Source organism: Colletotrichum orchidophilum, assembly GCF_001831195.1.
Source record: "Colletotrichum orchidophilum strain IMI 309357 chromosome Unknown Scaffold_100.1, whole genome shotgun sequence".
Lineage (NCBI taxonomy): Eukaryota > Fungi > Ascomycota > Sordariomycetes > Glomerellales > Glomerellaceae > Colletotrichum > Colletotrichum orchidophilum.
In genome coordinates, this window is record NW_019173056.1 from 22,291 (window position 1) to 39,632 (window position 17,342).

At 53.7% G+C, this 17,342-nt stretch overlaps 6 protein-coding genes across 6 annotated transcripts; 1 reads left to right on the top strand and 5 right to left on the bottom strand.

Annotated features, from left to right (window-relative positions):
* Nucleotides 1-493: 493 nt before the first annotated feature.
* CORC01_10240 (uncharacterized protein) lies at nt 494-3,741 on the top strand (the record flags this gene model as incomplete). Its single annotated transcript, XM_022621868.1, has 3 exons — nt 494-1,461; nt 1,512-3,298; nt 3,362-3,741. The coding sequence occupies 3 exons, from the start codon at nt 494-496 to the stop codon at nt 3,739-3,741; spliced, it is 3,135 nt and encodes a 1,044-aa protein (XP_022471584.1).
* A 1,222-nt stretch (nt 3,742-4,963) lies between these two features.
* CORC01_10241 (YEATS family protein) lies at nt 4,964-6,237 on the bottom strand (the record flags this gene model as incomplete). Its single annotated transcript, XM_022621869.1, has 5 exons — nt 4,964-4,987; nt 5,149-5,216; nt 5,304-5,732; nt 5,799-5,947; nt 6,017-6,237. 5 exons carry the CDS (start codon nt 6,235-6,237, stop codon nt 4,964-4,966), a joined length of 891 nt encoding a protein of 296 aa, XP_022471585.1.
* Nucleotides 6,238-7,201: 964 nt separating this feature from the next.
* CORC01_10242 (RanBP1 domain-containing protein) lies at nt 7,202-8,287 on the bottom strand (the record flags this gene model as incomplete). The annotated part of the gene is made up of 5 exons (XM_022621870.1): nt 7,202-7,311; nt 7,370-7,498; nt 7,549-7,810; nt 7,888-8,040; nt 8,234-8,287. The coding sequence occupies 5 exons, from the start codon at nt 8,285-8,287 to the stop codon at nt 7,202-7,204; spliced, it is 708 nt and encodes a 235-aa protein (XP_022471586.1).
* A 1,187-nt stretch (nt 8,288-9,474) lies between these two features.
* Nucleotides 9,475-12,057, bottom strand: CORC01_10243 (uncharacterized protein; the record flags this gene model as incomplete). Its single annotated transcript, XM_022621871.1, has 1 exon — nt 9,475-12,057. The coding sequence occupies one exon, from the start codon at nt 12,055-12,057 to the stop codon at nt 9,475-9,477; it is 2,583 nt and encodes an 860-aa protein (XP_022471587.1).
* Nucleotides 12,058-12,549: 492 nt separating this feature from the next.
* CORC01_10244 (uncharacterized protein) lies at nt 12,550-12,993 on the bottom strand (the record flags this gene model as incomplete). The annotated part of the gene is made up of 2 exons (XM_022621872.1): nt 12,550-12,697; nt 12,785-12,993. 2 exons carry the CDS (start codon nt 12,991-12,993, stop codon nt 12,550-12,552), a joined length of 357 nt encoding a protein of 118 aa, XP_022471588.1.
* A 3,411-nt stretch (nt 12,994-16,404) lies between these two features.
* On the bottom strand, nt 16,405-17,337 carry CORC01_10245 (phosducin; the record flags this gene model as incomplete). The annotated part of the gene is made up of 2 exons (XM_022621873.1): nt 16,405-16,653; nt 16,708-17,337. The coding sequence occupies 2 exons, from the start codon at nt 17,335-17,337 to the stop codon at nt 16,405-16,407; spliced, it is 879 nt and encodes a 292-aa protein (XP_022471589.1).
* Between the last annotated feature and the right edge of the window lie 5 nt (nt 17,338-17,342).

Sequence of the window (17,342 nt, forward strand, 5' to 3'; positions counted from 1 at the left end):
GTGCGTCTGTACCTGGTGGGTACCGAGCGGGCAGAGGTACGTATCAGCAGTTGGTCTGTTCCACCTGCCTACCTAGAGCTCACCTCACCTTAAGGAACCTCACCTTATCCACCACTCCACGTCTGCCCCAACCCCGCACCAGGTGGGTAACTAGGTACCTACGCACCAGAGGCCGGTAAGCTCCCAGCCCAGCCAACTTCCAAGTGCGGCGTGCCAGCCAACGTGGACCCCAACGCAAGCCGCAGCGTTGCAAAAAAAGAGGAAGAAAAAGGAGCGAGAACAAGAGCACTGACCACCTACCCAGGGCCACCCAACACAACGTGGACCGACAAAAACCACCCACGCCCCGCCCGTGGTGGCTGTAAGCCCGTCTTTTCCCCTCCATAAACCCGTTGCAAACCGACCTGACCGACCGAGTCTATCCATCAAACAAAGTCGACGAGTCGAGCCATCCATCACCCCACGATTGCTGCACGACTGCCCCCGGCCCATCATGGCCCAGTACCACAACGCGGCCGCATCCAACCTGAGCCCGACGACCTCCAACCCTCCGTCCACTGCCACCGCGAACGCTGCCGCTACCCCGGCGGGCCAGCCTCTGGGCCCCCAGCACAAACGCGTTTACCAAGCTTGCATCCCGTGTCGTCGCAGAAAGGTCCGTTGCGATCTGGGCAGCGTCGACAACCCCCACGATCCCCCCTGCGTACGATGCCGTCGCGAGAGCAAAGAATGTTATTTCAGCGCAACGAGGAGGAAGCGCAAGGCCGAGGACGGCGAGGATCCCGAGCCCGAGGACGTCGACGACTACACAATACGCAATGGCCGTAAGCGCGTTCACGTCAGCGGCAGCCCCCCCGTCGCCATCGACCGCCGCCTCTACAGCGAAGTGCCCTTGACCCCCGGAGGCTCCATGGGTAGAAACCAACCTTTGCGCCGGCCTACTGACGGCGGCACCCCGAGCACCACGAGCCAGGCCGATAGTCGTCACCGGAGCGACTACGTCCTCGACGACGAACCCAACGCCCAGCTCGAGAACCGCGAAGCCCAGGACCTCATGCGCCCCGGCGTCTACGGACCCCACGACGCTCTGGATCTGCTATACAAGGCGGCTACGGATAGGTCAGTCCAGCTCCGCCATGCCCAAGTCGCGGCTGCTTACCACCCCCCGGCCCGCAGCCCTGTAACCAACAACCACAAGCGTCATGAAAGTGTCGCTTCCATACCCGCCATGCCGCAGCAGCCCGTCACCGTCACGCCCGGTGCGACGTTGAAGCCCGTGAGCAGTAGTGGACGGCCATCGGCCCCGGTTGCGCTTGAGCCGCAGCCCATTGACCCGGCGTTGACGAGACATGATCTCTCTGGTGAGCCTGGTTACCCGGACGCCATCAAGGCCTGGGGGAGGTTCAGATTTGTCAGAGCCGGCTGGTTTTCCGCGCAAGAGGCTATTGACTATATTGACTAGTAAGTATAGATGCGCCTCGAGCTGTGGATATCAGGCTAATAGTTATTAGCTACTACGAATACCTTTCACCGCTTACACCAATCTCTCCACCAACTTTCCGCAACCCTGCATCTCACATCACCTTATTGACGGAAGAACCCATCCTCACCATCACCCTTCTCACCATCTCCTCGAGATATCGCAAAATTCCCGGGACAGGTGGCCAATGCCGGTCCAACGCAATCCATGAACAGCTCTGGACATATCTTCGGGGCATGATTGAGAGGTGTTTGTGGGGCCAAGAGGCATTTGGGGGCGGTGTTGCAGCTATGGCTGGCGCATCATCTGTCCCCGACGATCAGACAAGCAGCACAGCGCCCTGGCGTGGAATGAGAAAAGGCAGCCTGCGAACTTTGGGCACTATCGAGTCACTGATGATTCTCACAGAGTGGCACCCTAGAGCGCTCCACTTTCCGCCAGCTGAGGCCATCGACGAGCTCATGCTTCCGTCATACGAAGGCAGTGACATGATTAGCACAGACGAGCACGGTAACCAGCGACCGTCCGCTAACATTGGCGGGAAGCGACTCGACAGCTGGCTTGAACCCGCCTGGAGGAGCGATAGGATGTGCTGGATGCTTCTTAGTACCGCCATGGGTCTCGCGTACGAGCTTGGCGTTTTTGACGACATTGACGAGCTATTGCGCGACGGTGCCATCTCCCGCCCCGAGTACGAGGAAGAGGTGTACCGTCAAAGGGCGTACCGCATCAAGCGCCTCCTGTTGATCTACCTGTCCCAGCTCGCCGGTCGCCTCGGTTGGACAAGCATGGTTCCCGAGACCCTCCGCAAGAGCGACCCAGCGGTAACTCGTCGACGCCCAACATCCACAGAGGGCACAACGCCTGGGACCAACCCATCATCCATGTCCAATGCCTTCAACTACATCCCGGACCTAGAGCTCGATGACCAAATAATACACTGCTGGGCTGGCATCAGCAACGCGATGCACATTGGCAACGAAAAGTTTTTCAAATCACGCAAGCATACCACCGACATCATCCAGAGCGGGAAGTACACAGAGATGCTCAAAGACTTCCACCCGCTGCTCCAAGATTGGTGGAAAGAATTTGAGCGATTCAGGCTACCCCCTTACATCAGACACATTCTGACCATCGAGTACGAGTATGTGCGCATCTACGTCAACTCGCTATCTTTACAAGCTGTCGTTGAACGGTGTACCAACAACGCCGGTCACACGGCTCATGCGGGCCACGGTGCCCATGGCAACCACAACGCTGGAAGCGCGGCACAGTTGTCCCCCCAGACGCAGAACTACTTTGGCAAGCTGCCTTTGGGCCAGCTGGGCGGCTTCGGCGCCAGCGATCAGGAGTACATTAAAGAGGTCATCAGCGGCTGCCGCAACTTGCTCCGGACGGTCGTCGAGGGTCTCCTACCGGGCGACTATCTCAAGCACGCCCCCGTGCGGACTTACTTCCGTATCATCAGCGGTGCCATGTTCTTGCTCAAGACCTTTGCTCTGGGTGCCCCGCGGTCGGATGTCAAGCTCAGCATCGACTTGATGGACGAGACTGTCAAGGCACTACGTAACTGCATCGTTGACGACGTTCACCTTGGGATTCGGTTTGCAGATCTGCTCGACTCCTTGACAAGTCGGCTCCGAAATCGGTTCATCCAAGCCCCGGCTCTAGGACTCGGGTCTGCGGATGGCCGGAGTCCAGACCCCCACGCCGTCACCAATGGTTCCGCCGCTGCCAATGGCCAGCTGGTCAACGGTTCAGAGGGTCAGTCGTGGGCGAACCACGCCTCGAAATTACGGGATGGACTCAACGCACATGGTAAGCTCCACCCCGATAACACATCCTCTATCGCAGCATTAGCAACTAACAAAGACACAATAGACGACCCCGACAACATTTCCGCAACACCCTATGACCTCAGCACAGGCACCTTCCCTTACCCCTCAGGCGCGGCCTCAGTCCTCGGCCCCTCCACGCCGGCACCGCCTCCTGAGAACGGCGGGACAGCAAACGCCAACAACAACAATGTGCCGTCGTCCACGACGGGGGGCATGGAGAGTCTCTTTGACTCGACGGATTGGAACAACCCAAGCAACGAGATGTGGTACCTTCCGCCCGGGCCGGCCTTTTTCCAGAACATGGACAACACGGCCGTTGCTATGACGGCTGAGGGCGTCAACGTCGGCGGTCTCGATCTTCTCGAGTACATGGCCATGGATACGGGGTTCCCCGTCCTAGACGGTCCTTCGTCGTTTCCCTGAACCAGGCAGGGCAAAACGAATTGAAGAAGGATGCAAGATTTACACTTTTAGAACGGAGATGGTTCCAAAGGAGACCAGAAAAATAAAGTGACACCCGCAAGGTTGTGTGTGTCTGTGGGTTTACTTTGAAGCATTGGGAGCAACGAGATGGGAAAGATTCCAAAATTGGGGAAAAGAAAGCAATGAACTTTTTTTTTTTTAATGGCCCGGCTGGCCCAGTAGCGATTTGTCTTTCCGGTTGTTGTTTCTCTTATCCATGCGACCTTGGGAAGGGTCAAGGTTACCCGGCAAGCATGCTCATGGCTCTCTGATCGCGAGGCCGTGGTTCCTTGCTCTTTCACACCTGCAAGAACCCCCCCCTTTTTTTTCCCTCAAAGATATACCCTTTTTTCCGTTTCCTTTTTTCTTTTGTGTGGATATTCTCCAGCCAGAATCAAGAGCTTATCTAGAGCGCTTGCTCAAACTCGCAAAGACGGTTATACAAGAAACACTCCAAGATGAGAGAGAAGCATGCGACCACAACCCCCAGATTATTCTTGATGTCCAGAAATACCACGTGACGGGGTAACTGGGGAGTTTTGCAGCCATTACATGTCAAAAGTCGACGAGATTCTCACATGGACGTACTACATTCAGCGGTTGACACGATGAACACAGTGAACAGTATGATTACAACGAGGAGACACAAAGCCGGACGACCTCGCAATGAAACTCTAACCTCCGCCTGCGTCGCTCTCCTCAAAAAGTCTAGCCACGCCGTCCAGTGTCGTTTCGTAGCTCCTTTCCTGACCCTCCCTTCTCCACGCCGCCCCCATACATTGCCTACAATTCCCAGAAACGCATAATTTCCCTTTCACATGCACGCAAGATCGCCATTTCCCATCCCCGCGAGTGCTTTTTGTTCGGTGGCATATGCGGAAAAAACAAAAACACAGCACGCACACGCACGAGACCATTGAAAGACGAGGGGCAAAACTTAAAAAACAAGAAAAACAAAAAAAACCGAAACTGAAGCAAAAGAGAAGCGGGAAGCCGGTAACGCCTAGCCAGATGCCATTGGAAAAGCGAAGCAGGAAGCCTGAAGCCCACCAGGAACCCCCTCCCCCCACAAGAAAACCCGTCGTGTCGATTCATCTGCCCAATCGTACTCGATTCGGTCGCGGGGAAAGCTATTTTCGGGAGTGGTGCAGAAGGAGGTGATTTTCCGCGAGCGGCGGGTAACCTAAGTGACGAGGCCCTTCTTGCTCTTTTCAAAGGTCAGCGGCCGGTCATATATCCAGCCCAACATACTCGCAATTCCCGTCCAGTCCCATGCTAAACGTTGGGAGCAAATGCCAGTGCTTGTGGTTCAGAGGTTCGAAAACCAAGGACCTGCGACATCTATACCCGAACGTATTGTTTACTCACCAAGTAATCCCACAGGAGCTTGGTCATCTGATCCGACATCGTATAGAGATCAATGGAAAACTCTCCCGCTAGAAAAAATATTAGCTTAAGCACGCTCGAGTGTGTTTGTTTACCAATGTCGATCCCATGCATCCCCAAACACAAGGAAAACTGACCGGCCAAAAGATCGACACCAGGGGAAGCAGGCGCAAGCTCACCATCGACATCACTCTTGATGTATGTCTCCGCTGTCTTGTTATCATTGATAATCTGGATAACGCGGAGCAGGTCATCCTCGTCCAGCTTTTCGAGTGCCTGGGCAATCTTTTCGTAATCGTACTTCTGGGCACCCTTCTTGCCGGCACCACCCTTCTTCTTGAGGCGGTCATCGTCCGATGGCAAAGGACCTGTGTCGCGCAGGATTTGCTGGAGAGCTTGCGAGGGATTCTTGAACGAAACAGTGTGCTCGGCCTCGTAACGGTTCTTTGCGAAGTTGAGGTCGTGGCTGAGGGACTGCTTTGACTTTTCGGTGATGTAGCAATCGATCGTCATGTCGAATTCACCCCATCCCTCGTTTTCACATCGGAAAGGAGGCTTGTTGAAGGCTGGAAACCCCTGCGGTCAGCGAGCTGTGACAGGAAGAGTAGCCGTGGTGGACAGAGTATACGAACTTTGGGTTGGGTTGTCAAAGGAAGGGTGAAGGTTGTAGACGACCTTGAGGAAGCAGTCGGCCGGATGCTCCTCACCGTCCTCGCCGATAATGTAGACGTTGATAGACCATTTTCGCATGGGGAAATCCTCGACGGGCGAAGGCTTGTCGCTAAAGGTAAAGAGAGAAGGGTTAGCTTCTGCTGCCGTGGGGGAAGGGGCGTTTGCAAGTTGAACCTACATGATGTTCTGCTCGGTGACGAGCCTTACTTTCCTCTTGATTTCGATGTTAGCATTGGAGCGATGGGCCATGGCCTTTCGGGAGGGAGACATGGCGGTGGTGGTGGTGGTTTTGGTTGGCGACGGTGTAGCCTGAAGATTCCCAGTGTATTTGGGGATAAAGAAGGGGACATTGTGCCAAGATGGTGGATCGGCTGGAAAAGCTGAATATGCAGTATTCATCGTGAAGGTCTCCTGGAAGCAATCATCGTCGGCTCGCCAGCAGCGCAAGCTGTCAACGAGCAGGTGGTGGTGCTTGGGCAAAGCGAGCCGTTGATGATGTCGCAAATCGACGCAACGGAGCGCGCTGGTACGAGGGGAAGGGATGGTCGCAATGTCTTACCTCAACAATCATGATGGGCTGCTATATTAAGGCAGATTAGGATTTGGCGCAGTGTGTCGAGTTTGAGGGGAGGTTTAGGATGTGCACTGAACAAGTGTGTGAAGTTCACCAGTTAGGATTTGGAGGTTTACTGGAAGGCTGAGGGTGACGCTCGGGCCATGCAGACACCCAGGGTGTGGCTGGAAAGCTTGCCGCGTGCAAGCGTGTTGCGTGTTGCGTGTTGCGGGGAAGGAAGCAAGGACTTTAATTGAATGGTTGTCTTCTGACCCTGAACTTGTTTTTTGTTCGCTCACTGTTCGAATGTAGAGGATCAAACCTGCCAAAGGCTACCTTCTCAGTGAAATGAAGACACCCGTCGCCTTTTAAAGTAGCACTGTCGATGACGATTATCAGTCATCCCAGGGGTCACCTGCAGAAACATCACAGCCAACACTCGGATAACCTAATGAGGGGGTATGATTCATCGGCGCGTCTATCTCTCCTACTGGAACGTCTAATCAATTGAGAAGGGACTTTATTCTTGTTGATTTGTGCTGTGTAGAGTGTCTTGCTCCTGAGCCTTGATGCTATCCATCCACGTATCAATGCTAGAAAACAGACACCACTCGGTGCAGGTCTTTCTTGCACTCTTCAGCTTCTCCTCACCGAAGTGATCCAGCCGGCCTCGTATCGGGGGGTTTGTAAAAACAAGTTGGACAATGATGCTAGTTTCGGTGTTGTTGCAGGGGGCGGTTATTGAAAACAGCCCGGCGTGCTGGGCCTTTCATCCTCATCGTCTCACGAATTTGGGAGGTAGGGGTGATTCTAAGACTCTTCAACAGCGGGGGCGGCGGCGGCTTCGCCCTCAGCGGCCTTGAAGAGCTCCTCGTTGTCTTTCTGAGCCTTAAGGAAAGAGTCCTTGAAGAGGTTTGCGTCTGTCTCTCGTTAGCGTGCTGGGTCACAAAGAAGTTCCCACATCCGACATGGACTTACTCTCGGAGTTGGCGAAGCGGATGGCCAGGGTAACGGCCTCAGCCTCACCCTCGCTAACATCGGCAGCGGCGTTCCACACCCAGCTGCGGTCGGAACCGACGTTGGGGGACAGCTTCATCTCGGGGACGACTAATCAATGTTAGAAAGTCGGTGGTGCGCCAGAGTCTGACACAACGTACTGTAGTGGTTGGCGCAGACCTTGAGGGTCTTGTCACGGCGCATGACCAGGCGGGTCTTGCCATTCTCCTTGTGCTTGAGCAAACGGACATCACCGGTGCCGCGCTCCTTCCATTCAGTCGTCTCCTTGACGAACTTAAAAAGCTTGGCGCGCATCTTGAAGAGCTGCTCCTCAGCCTCCTCGTTGGTGGTGACGTCGACCTTCTCCGTCAGCTTGATGACTGGTTCGAAGTGGACATCTTCGGACTCGGGGGCTTCTTCTTCCTAGATTTTCAACGTCAGCATAGTGTCAAATACTCACACTACCACCATATCCAAGCAAAGCATTTGACACGACATACCTCGCCGTCCTTCTTCGCAGCCTCGCGCTGGGCCTTGGCGCTCCCAGAGTTGTCACCGCGGTCCTCATCCTCCTTCTTCTCCTTCTTGGCGCCACCTCCGAACATGGAGAAAACGGAAGAAGAGGTCACAGGCTTCTCAGCCTCGCCGGTGGTCTGTAGGCGGTAGTGTCAGCCATCCACACGTACAAGTATATAGAGGTGGATCGAAGATGCGAGAGAGTGGGAAGGGCGCATCACTCCAGCACATCGTCAGAAACCCGGTAGACGCGGTAAGCTTTGGGGCATCTTCGCACAAAAGCATGTTGTGGGCGGGGCGAATGCGCGTGCGACGAAGGGGCAGTCGTACCTCGGCGGGCTTGGTCTCCTCGACCTTGGGCTCGGTAGCTTCGGCAGCAGACATAGTGATGGCTTTTACGAAGTAGTTGTTTTGGGTGAAGTATGACGATGTACAGGTCTACCCATGGGAAACGAGGAGAAAAAATGTTAGCTCAAGAACTTTGCATTACGATTAAATCTGCCCCTCATCGAGATGAGCCGGGCGCGTCAACCTGCTCGTCATCAAGACCGACAGGAAGCGGACTGCGGGGGAGCAAAGACCAAGGAGAACAAGACTTACCAGGGCTAGCGGCGGTATGTTCTGCAGTGAGGGGGGCTCGGAGAGTGGAAAGCAAAAGATGATTATGTTTCTTCGCTCGAGGTGAAGTTGGGAGTGGGTTGGACAAAATGAGGAAATAGCCCCTCATTCATAAGTCAACAACAGGAGGGCAGGAGGGGTGTCGGGCGGGCCTGGCCCTTGCTGTTAGGTGCTCAGGCAGTGGTCATCCTGCGACCAGCAAGTATCCCTCCACCCAAATCAAAGGGCACTGTACATAAGGTACTGCCGCTGCTCCTGACTCTGTGGGGATGCACCTGAGCCACAGCCAAGGCTGGATTCGCGCAGCCAATCACCAAGCCCGCTGCCTTTGCCACTGGGGAGTCCCTGATTTGAAGATGAGAAACTCGACGCTATCTTGGTCATCACCCGGCCCTATCCGCACTATTGAACTAAATATTTTTATTAGATGATTGGCAGGTGTTTAGCTTGCTTGCAAGCTTCAAGTTTTGTCACACTGAAACTCCCCAAAGGCACTGCCAGTGGTAAGCTCTCAGACGAGCATGCTGCTGTCAGTCCTCAGGAACCTTTTCAAGCTAACTGCCTAACTTGGGACCAAGTTTGGACGACGAACACAGGCACACAATGTACTAAGGCATAGCTCACAAAAAGGTAGACATTCTTACGAGCCTAGTTGAAGAATCATTGCAGAAGCCTGCTCGTGGTCTATCATTTCTGCCTGCCCTACAGCCGCCTCAAAACGACTGGATACCGGAAACTCGACGAAGCTTGCCCTGCGCTGCCTCACCTTGTTGTCGTATCTGCGAATGAGATAGGGGAAGAGTGGGGAAGGCGATGTGAATAACTAAACATTGAAGGGCGAATGAAGCAAAAAGATGAGACGACCATTACAGAATCCATACCAGTAACTCCAGTCCCGTCCTTGCCCTTAACCGACCTCCAAGGTATCTCCATACTTGCATGTAAAATAAGGCTCACCCTTGCTGTCTGCACTGCTGCGTCCATCTAGAGAAGCCAGTGCCTGTTTGGCATCTAGCCGCCAGGCGCTCCCTCTTCCGACGAGCTCGCATCTCCTTCTTCTCCTTATCCAAGCGTTGCTTATGAGCCTCAGACGCTGTCAAACGTAGCTTCTCCATGTGCCTCTTTGCCTTGTCCAAGTAGACTTGATGCTCCTCGGTCCTTTGCAGGACCTTCAGAGCTAGCAACTTAGATTGGATCTGGGCCTTCGTGAGAACCATGTCGGCTCGGTCTTTCAATTCTTGTAGCCGATGCGGCTTTCTCAGGCTTTGCAGGTTCTCAGACAGCTCTGTAGAACCTTTGAAAATGGCGTTCGCAGCAATCGCAACCCTTGCGGTGAGGCGGGTAGACAACCCTCTAACATCCAATACAACAGAGTCTAAGCTGCTTGAAAGATTGAAGGCGCGTTCCTCTGCCCGATGCGCGACAGTGCTTGCCGTATCAAGGATATGGGAAGCAATAGCTTTGCCATATCCCAGGTAATATTCGAGGAAAGTCTTACCGAAGTCGATCACAAAGGTTTCGTTGACCTTAGGCTTCCGGGTTGTGTTGACAGCAATAGTGAGAATCCCATATGCTTCTGACTTCGGGATCTCGATCAAAATTCCCTCGTCTGTTGAAGAAAATCTAGTCTTAACAGACCTCTCGCCCTTGAGGACATCTATGGTGATCGAGTCTTTGGCGAGCCACGACATCTTCGTACCGGAGGGGATCTTGATCAAGATCTCATTGCGGCTGATCTTCTCTGCTGAGCAGACGTAGGCTTTGTCGGGGAACCTGTCCGCAAGGAAGTCGGCAAGCTCTGCGAACGGTGCTACAGCCGTATTACCAGGCGTTAATGAGGCTTTTTGTGCCACCCGGATAGTTGTCGTTGAAAGGTTGATCGTCGATGTCGAGGTCGACAATACTGTCGAAGTCATGGATACTGTTGGACTAGGTGAGACTGTCGTAGACGAGACTGTCGAAAGTGCCGGCGTGCTTGAGCCTGCTAAGAAGTAATTGGAGAGCAGTGCGGTGGCGACAACGCTGAAGATGAGAATCGCTGTTTGGCCCACAACCCAGAGGTCGATATCTTCCGTAGCCTCGACAGCGCGATGCCAAAGACGACGAACAGTCTTGCTCGGATTGACGAAAATAGACTCGCTTTCCCTATTCCCGTCTGCATTTTCGTAGAGGCCGGTAAGATAGGCAAGATTGCGATTCATTTGGCGAGCATCGATATTGAGAAATGAGGTCAGGTCGATGGGAAGCTTGACAGACGGCATGGCTCTGTCGGATGATTCCACACAGATGTGGATGGCGTGCTGGTTGACCATGTTGTCCCACATTGCAGTAGGCTGACGGAAGACTTCATCGTTGGAGATGAATACGCAAGGAACGGTGTGGCGTTGCATGAAGTGCCAGGCAGCATTGCGGGTATTTCGGACAGCCTCATCGTCACTCTCCGTGACGTAAAAGATGGCGACATGAGGTAAGGTCCATGAGGGCTCAATGATGGAACAGCTAGGAGCAAAAGCTGACTGGTAAGTCCGATCACCGTCCACGTTGATTTGATAAACCGTCTCTCCTGGGAAACGTTCGCCGTGGTAGACAACCTCCTTAGCAGACGTGCAATTCTCGACCTTGATCTGGTATTGCGAGGTCTTCATCAACTCGACTTCGGGGACCTTGGGAGACCCAAGGGATGATATAGGCACGACATTGTAGATGCCGGCGTCTTCACTGATGCCGCATCCATCCGCCGATGCAGATGCTGTAAAGGCAGAAGAGATCTTGTATATGATGTCGTGCCTGGCTGCGTGGCTGCCCGTGTACATGATTCGGAGAGGTTCCTTCGTCGCCAGGCAATGTGGCGCCATGGTCTGACGGACTGCTGCAATGAGACGCTTACTCTGGTCTTCGAACTTGAGGGTCTTGGCGATAGAGGTTGAGTGCTCTTCGGTAAAGCTATGAATGGTATGTTTGACAGACACCTGCTTGAAGTAGACTGGGTCTTGCGTCTCGTCAAATTCGATGGACTGGACTAGCGGAGTATGCTGGCCGATGTCCATGGAGCCATCGACACCAAGAGGCGGCGTGGCGACGCGGGAAGACGGGTTGAGGAGGCTTTGCTCAGCGTATTGAATAGATGACGCTCGAGACCTGTCCTGCGCAGCGTCCTCTGAGTCTTCTGAGTCCGTATCGGAATGGTTAGCCATGTCTTCCGTATGTTCAGTACCAGCGAGGCTATGAACGTCATCGGGCCGGGCGTAGTCGAAAGAGCTCAGAGACTCGGCCTCGGTGCCACGGCCATCCTGGCTTTCGTCATCTGTGTTGATGAATTCGTACGTGCTTTCAGACAGCGTGGTATCTTCAGGCGCTTCTGACGGAGTCATGATGTCGGGTTCGCTGGAGGAAATCCAGCTGGCGAGCTGACGGTTGCCTTGCGGTCGGGGAAATCGCAGGGTCAGCTCGGAGGACGACAAGGTTGTTGATTCTGCTGGGTTCTGGGTGAATGCGTCGACGTCTGGAGTGGGATCGCCGCAGTGCTGCTCTTCCATACCGAGATAACAAGGGTTAGCCTTTAGTGTTATCCCGTCATGCCTCGGGAGGTCGGAAAGCTGGAAGAAAGAAGAGTAACTCGAAAGTCGACGGCTGTGGGTGGTGGTAGGAGTGAATGGAGTAGTGGTGGTGGCAGTGGTGGTGGGAGGATGGAGGGGTAAAGCGGGATATGGAACAGGTCACGCTCGTGAGCTGACACAACAGACGGGCGGTTGGGAGGCGTAGAAGCTTTGCTTTTTTTTTTCTCGGGGCAAACGACCTGAACCGAAATGTTGAATATTTAGGTAGCAAAGATGAGGCGGGGATGTAGAGAGAAAAGGAGATTCAACTAACTCTGGTCGGGTCTTTGGGATGTGCAAGAGGATTGAAGTGAGGTGGAATAGATGGGTAGGTGACGGTACTTCGTTAAAGGCTATTTCCTCGGGTGCGTCGTCAGGGTCGGTCGGTGGCAGGTGTTGCCTGTACCTGTCTGCCTACCTGCCTTGTCCAGGTTACCGAGAAAGTGCTCGATGCTTCGTGCTTGCCAGCTGGTGTTGCCTTACGGAAAGCAAAAGACCAACGCGGGGTGGGGAAATGGCAAGGGACTGGAAGGGATAGGACGAGATGGGACGAGATGGCGGTCGGTTTATCGGAGGTGACTACCAATGACTTAGGTTGGAGACGTCACGCGGCTGCCGCTATCAGGAAGTTGCGACAAAGATAAGGCGCAAGGTACAGTCTACTAACCTGACGGCGTTGCTCACGTTGGTCCTAACCGTCAAAGCGCCTGCGGGCCAGGATCTGGTTTGGTAAGGTAGTTTTCTTGAAAAGTGGGAGAATAGTCGAGTCGATTCTTGGGGAAGTCGAGTGCTGTTTGAATATGACGAGCGGAAAAGGGCACAGGGTACGATGGGAAGTGAGGGAAAGACGTGGTGGATGAATATGACAGTTTGCATCGGGATGGATGGATGTACCTGAGCGGTGGCGGGTGGTGCTGAGACCTAGAGACATCCATGATTTGGGCGCACCATTGAGAGGCAGACAGGCAGCCGAAGAGGCGACGGAAGGCGAGGCAAGACCAGGCGGTCCATGAAGGTAGGTAGGTACCTACCTAATTTACCCGACATGGCATCCTGCATCGCCGTCCGCAGTCGAGCAGGTGCCACCACGTCGAACTGGCAAGAACTACCTAACTGGCAGGCGCCAGACGTGAGATAGCTCGAGGGAAAGCACCCTGACAGCCATATCACCCAACAGCCGTCGGCCAGGCGCATCTCATGTGCTCTGGAGGTGGGGGCGGGGTCCATTGTACCTTAAGGTAGGCCCGAGTGAAGGCGCAAGATATGGTGCCCATTTCACCTTGGAGACACATCTGACATTCGTAAAGAGTGCAGTATACGTCACTCACTTCGTGGCCTGGAAAGCTCGCGTTCAAACGGAATGTCACTGGCAATTGGGCCGCCCACTTTGATTGCAGCTCCTCACAGCAGATCCGCATCATTGTACTTGTTATCGATAACAAAACGGGGGAAATCGGTGCCTGCTGCGACTTGCACCGCGCACCGCTGCGACCTGGCATGGCGGGGTTACCTTATCCACTCGCCCACCGTCACCCCGCCTGGAACCGCTGGTGTTGCCAACACCCGACCGACCACTACCTACGGGCCTAAGGTACCTTAGCTCGAGAACCGTAAGGTCTCGAGTGGCATCTGGACGGAGGAAGATCCGCACACCTCCTAGCATCACCTCTTAGCCTCATTTCCGCTTGGGTCGGGTTCCATTTGGGCACAATTTGGGCCGAACCTCTTAACTGCTCTCCCACCACGTTCGCCCGTTACCTTTCATACCTTTAATGAACTCGGTTCCACGCTTTGTCACGATGCCAAATGTTGCCATGCCTCCAGGCTGCCGCTTCGGACGCAAAACCTTGAACCATCCATCCCCTCACGCAAGCTGAAGCAAGGTGCCAACCTTAACGTCCAAGTCGTCCAATGTGGAAAGCCCAAGTGACTTCGGCCCGCTTGCGACACAGAAAAAGGTCAAACAGGTCGGGTTGCCACGTACAACGACGCCTCGCAACGAATTTCACGACTGCGCGAAAAGTCCAGATACGGCTCGTGGAAAAGAGGCTTCAACTTCGACTCTGAGTGTGTGAGGCCCGCTTGTCAACCGAATGTTTCACATTCTTGCCGTCTTTCTTGTCTCTTATCGAGGCTCGGCGGGGATGCTGCGACTTAAGAATCCCATGTCTCAGCCGAAGAAAAGGGTGTGTGGCTTCAATGGGAATGCCCCACTGCCCACTGCATACGCCACGTTCGAAAAGTGGCTGTGCGCCTTGCATCTGAAAAGTGGACCTGCTTCCTCAATCCACGCAACTCACTTACACTGACATGACCCAAGTTTCTTATATTTTCTCGTAGAAACAGATCGCAATTCGTGCCCTTTGGGTGTCTACAGTACCATTGCAAACACCGGCATTAGGAGAGACTCTCCCTCGAAGGTGACATGCGCGAGCCCTTGCTAAGATGAAGAAGTAAATTTTCTCACTCGAAGTGCTATCCGAAAACTGATCTGTGAATGCCTTGTATTTTCCCATTGTCCCAATCCATGGTCGCATCGTTCTGGGAGCCATATGTGCGCCTGTCCCTGGAATTAATTTACAAATCTAGCATCACTCAACCATATCCACGGACTGGATTCCTGATATCAATTACACGAAAGCTCATCTCGAGGGCCCTGACATCATCGTCACTATCATTCGAGCAGGTTCCAGCACCGAATCAACATCACTCGCAAACGTCTAGTCCCATTTCACCCATGTGCTTTCTAGACCTTCTTCGATGCACCATCATACACTTAAACTAGAACCCAACGGACTCGTTGCTTATACTACCTTACAAGGTGCATCGTCTCTGAGGTGACGAAGACAAAGACTCAAGAGCTTGACTTGGAGGTTGCTACGGAAGAGTCTTCTCTGAGCCGTTCTTAACCCAGCGGCACGGCGCGTCAGAGGTCATCATCTGCTCAAAGGCTCGCAGTCACTGCTCGAGACCCAGTATATATATGTGTGTCTTTGGCTTCTTCAAATACTGGTGAAAGTCAAGAAGGGGCGGTGCCGAGGCGACAAACACAGGATATCTCGCCCTTGGGTGGTTCAAGGCAAGGGACGCGGTATGTGCTCCAGGAACGCTAACAAGGCAAATGAGAGAAGAAGAAGAAGAAGAAGAAGAAGAAGAAGAAGAAAAACCGAATTCGAAACCTGTGCTACCCGACACCCAAAACCATGCCTCTACACCTGAAGCAAAGAGCAAACGAGGGTCTAAAACGCAAACCAGTCAGCCCGCCGCCCATCCCCCTTTCGCCCTTGCCCTACCCTTCCCCGGCCGGAGCACGTTGCCGGAATTTTCGTTCCCCGGGCTCGGGATTTCTGGTTCCTATGAGACAAGAACGATCTGAACGGGGGTGCGAGAGCTCCCTGACATAACACCGGAATTACGGATAGTGCAGCGGCAATTTCCTCCTGTTGGCGCGTATAACCCTCCGGATTGCCCCCCTTACCTTGCCCTGGTTTCCTACCTTAGAGACCACTCAAACACAGACTTGCCAGCCGTGCAAGCTCCAATTCTTTGTGTTCCTCCCGCAATCTGCCTCGAAATCTCTCATGTCCCGAAGCAGTAAATCCAACGAGGTCCTTATCCTTGCCCCCCGTTCCAGCCCTAGGAGGCTGTCATCACTGCCTGCTTCCCTTAATCGATGGTTTCGTTCGGTATCTGCCGCTGCTTTGATGATGAAGACATTATTTGTAGCCAGGGGTGCTACAAACCTGCCCCCAAATGTGATGAATATACAATGTAACCTCTATTTCACAAGACGAGAATGCACTCTCGAGTAACACGCCTACATTACTGTGTGAGATAGTTGAACAGTCCCCAAAGGCCTACTAATTTTACAGGGAATCGCTTAAGAAAATTCGTGAACCCAGCCTACAGTCCTCAGATGCCATTGCTGCATGACATTGCATTTTTTTTTTCTTCATAAACCCGCAGCCAATACGTTTCTCGCATGATAACCGACATCTCGGGCATGAACCTCCCCACGCCATCACAGAATCAAAAAATCCAAAAGGAAAACCTAACGGCTTACCGACGTCTTCCAAGAAGATGACGAGACTATTCCAGAGAAAACTCTGCTCCACGTACCAAAAGTCCGGGTCAGAGACGGGACAGTCGAAAAGAGCAATGAAAATGGCAGAAAAGGGGATCGTTGTGCTCGCGGAGTACAACGCGCTGCAAAATGGGGGGGTATCGTAACAGAGGAGATGAAGTTGTTTTCGCGTTTGTTGAATGCTGTTTGTGCCCGTGTTTGCATCATAGAATGTCGTGCTTCTGGAAAAGCCGTGCCAGCGTGTCGGTACCAAACATCTCGTCGTCCGGGATCATTTCGATGATGCCTGTGAGGTTGGCGATCATGTCACCCTGGTTACGGTATGCCAGGATCGCAGGCACCGCGGCGTTGTCGAACTCAATGTCAAGGTAGTGTACTTTGACAAAGTGTATTGTTGAGTGCTGCGAAACAAGAGGCATCATGGCGTGTTCTATCGTTGCAGAGACGTCACACTGTAGCTCTCGTCAGTACTCAGAAAAGAGCATTGCAGGTTCAATGGGGCTCACCTCAGGATCATATACGAACACGACGACAACGGTGTCCCGAGAAACCTTTTCAATGGCATCCAGGTATCCCAAGGCGTCCACCTCGTCCAGACGTCCGTAGATACGCACGCTAGGACTTGTTCTCCGGTTCCGGATGACCTTGTTGGAGTCGCTCTCAAGTTCTCGTCGGCGGCTCTCGCGCCATTGCTGCATGAAGCTGTCGTCAGAGTCGCTGCCGTTGCCCTCGTCTGTCTCGCTTTCGCTCTTGTGCGATGGTTGCGGTTGCGAATTGATGGTGTCGAGGCCGAAGATGGAACGCCTCACTGTGGTGCGCGCGCGGCTCATGAAGGAAGTTTTGCGGGCGTTCTCATAATTACGGGCATCGGCAATGACGCCCTTGACGCCAGTCGTACGACCGGCATCGAAGCTCGCTGGGGGCAGCTTCAAGTCGGAGCCGGTCTGACCAAGAGATGGCATACGCATGGCGGCGTCGATCTGGGAGTTGCGATATCTCTCTTCCTCGTCCAGGTCAAGACTTTCTTGTTCGCGACTGTCGTGGTCTCGGTCTTCGGGATGTACTTTGCTGTTGTCACGGGAGTTTGCTGCTAGCAGCGCATTGAATTCTTCCTGGGCTGGGGTAGGGTTCGACATCGTGA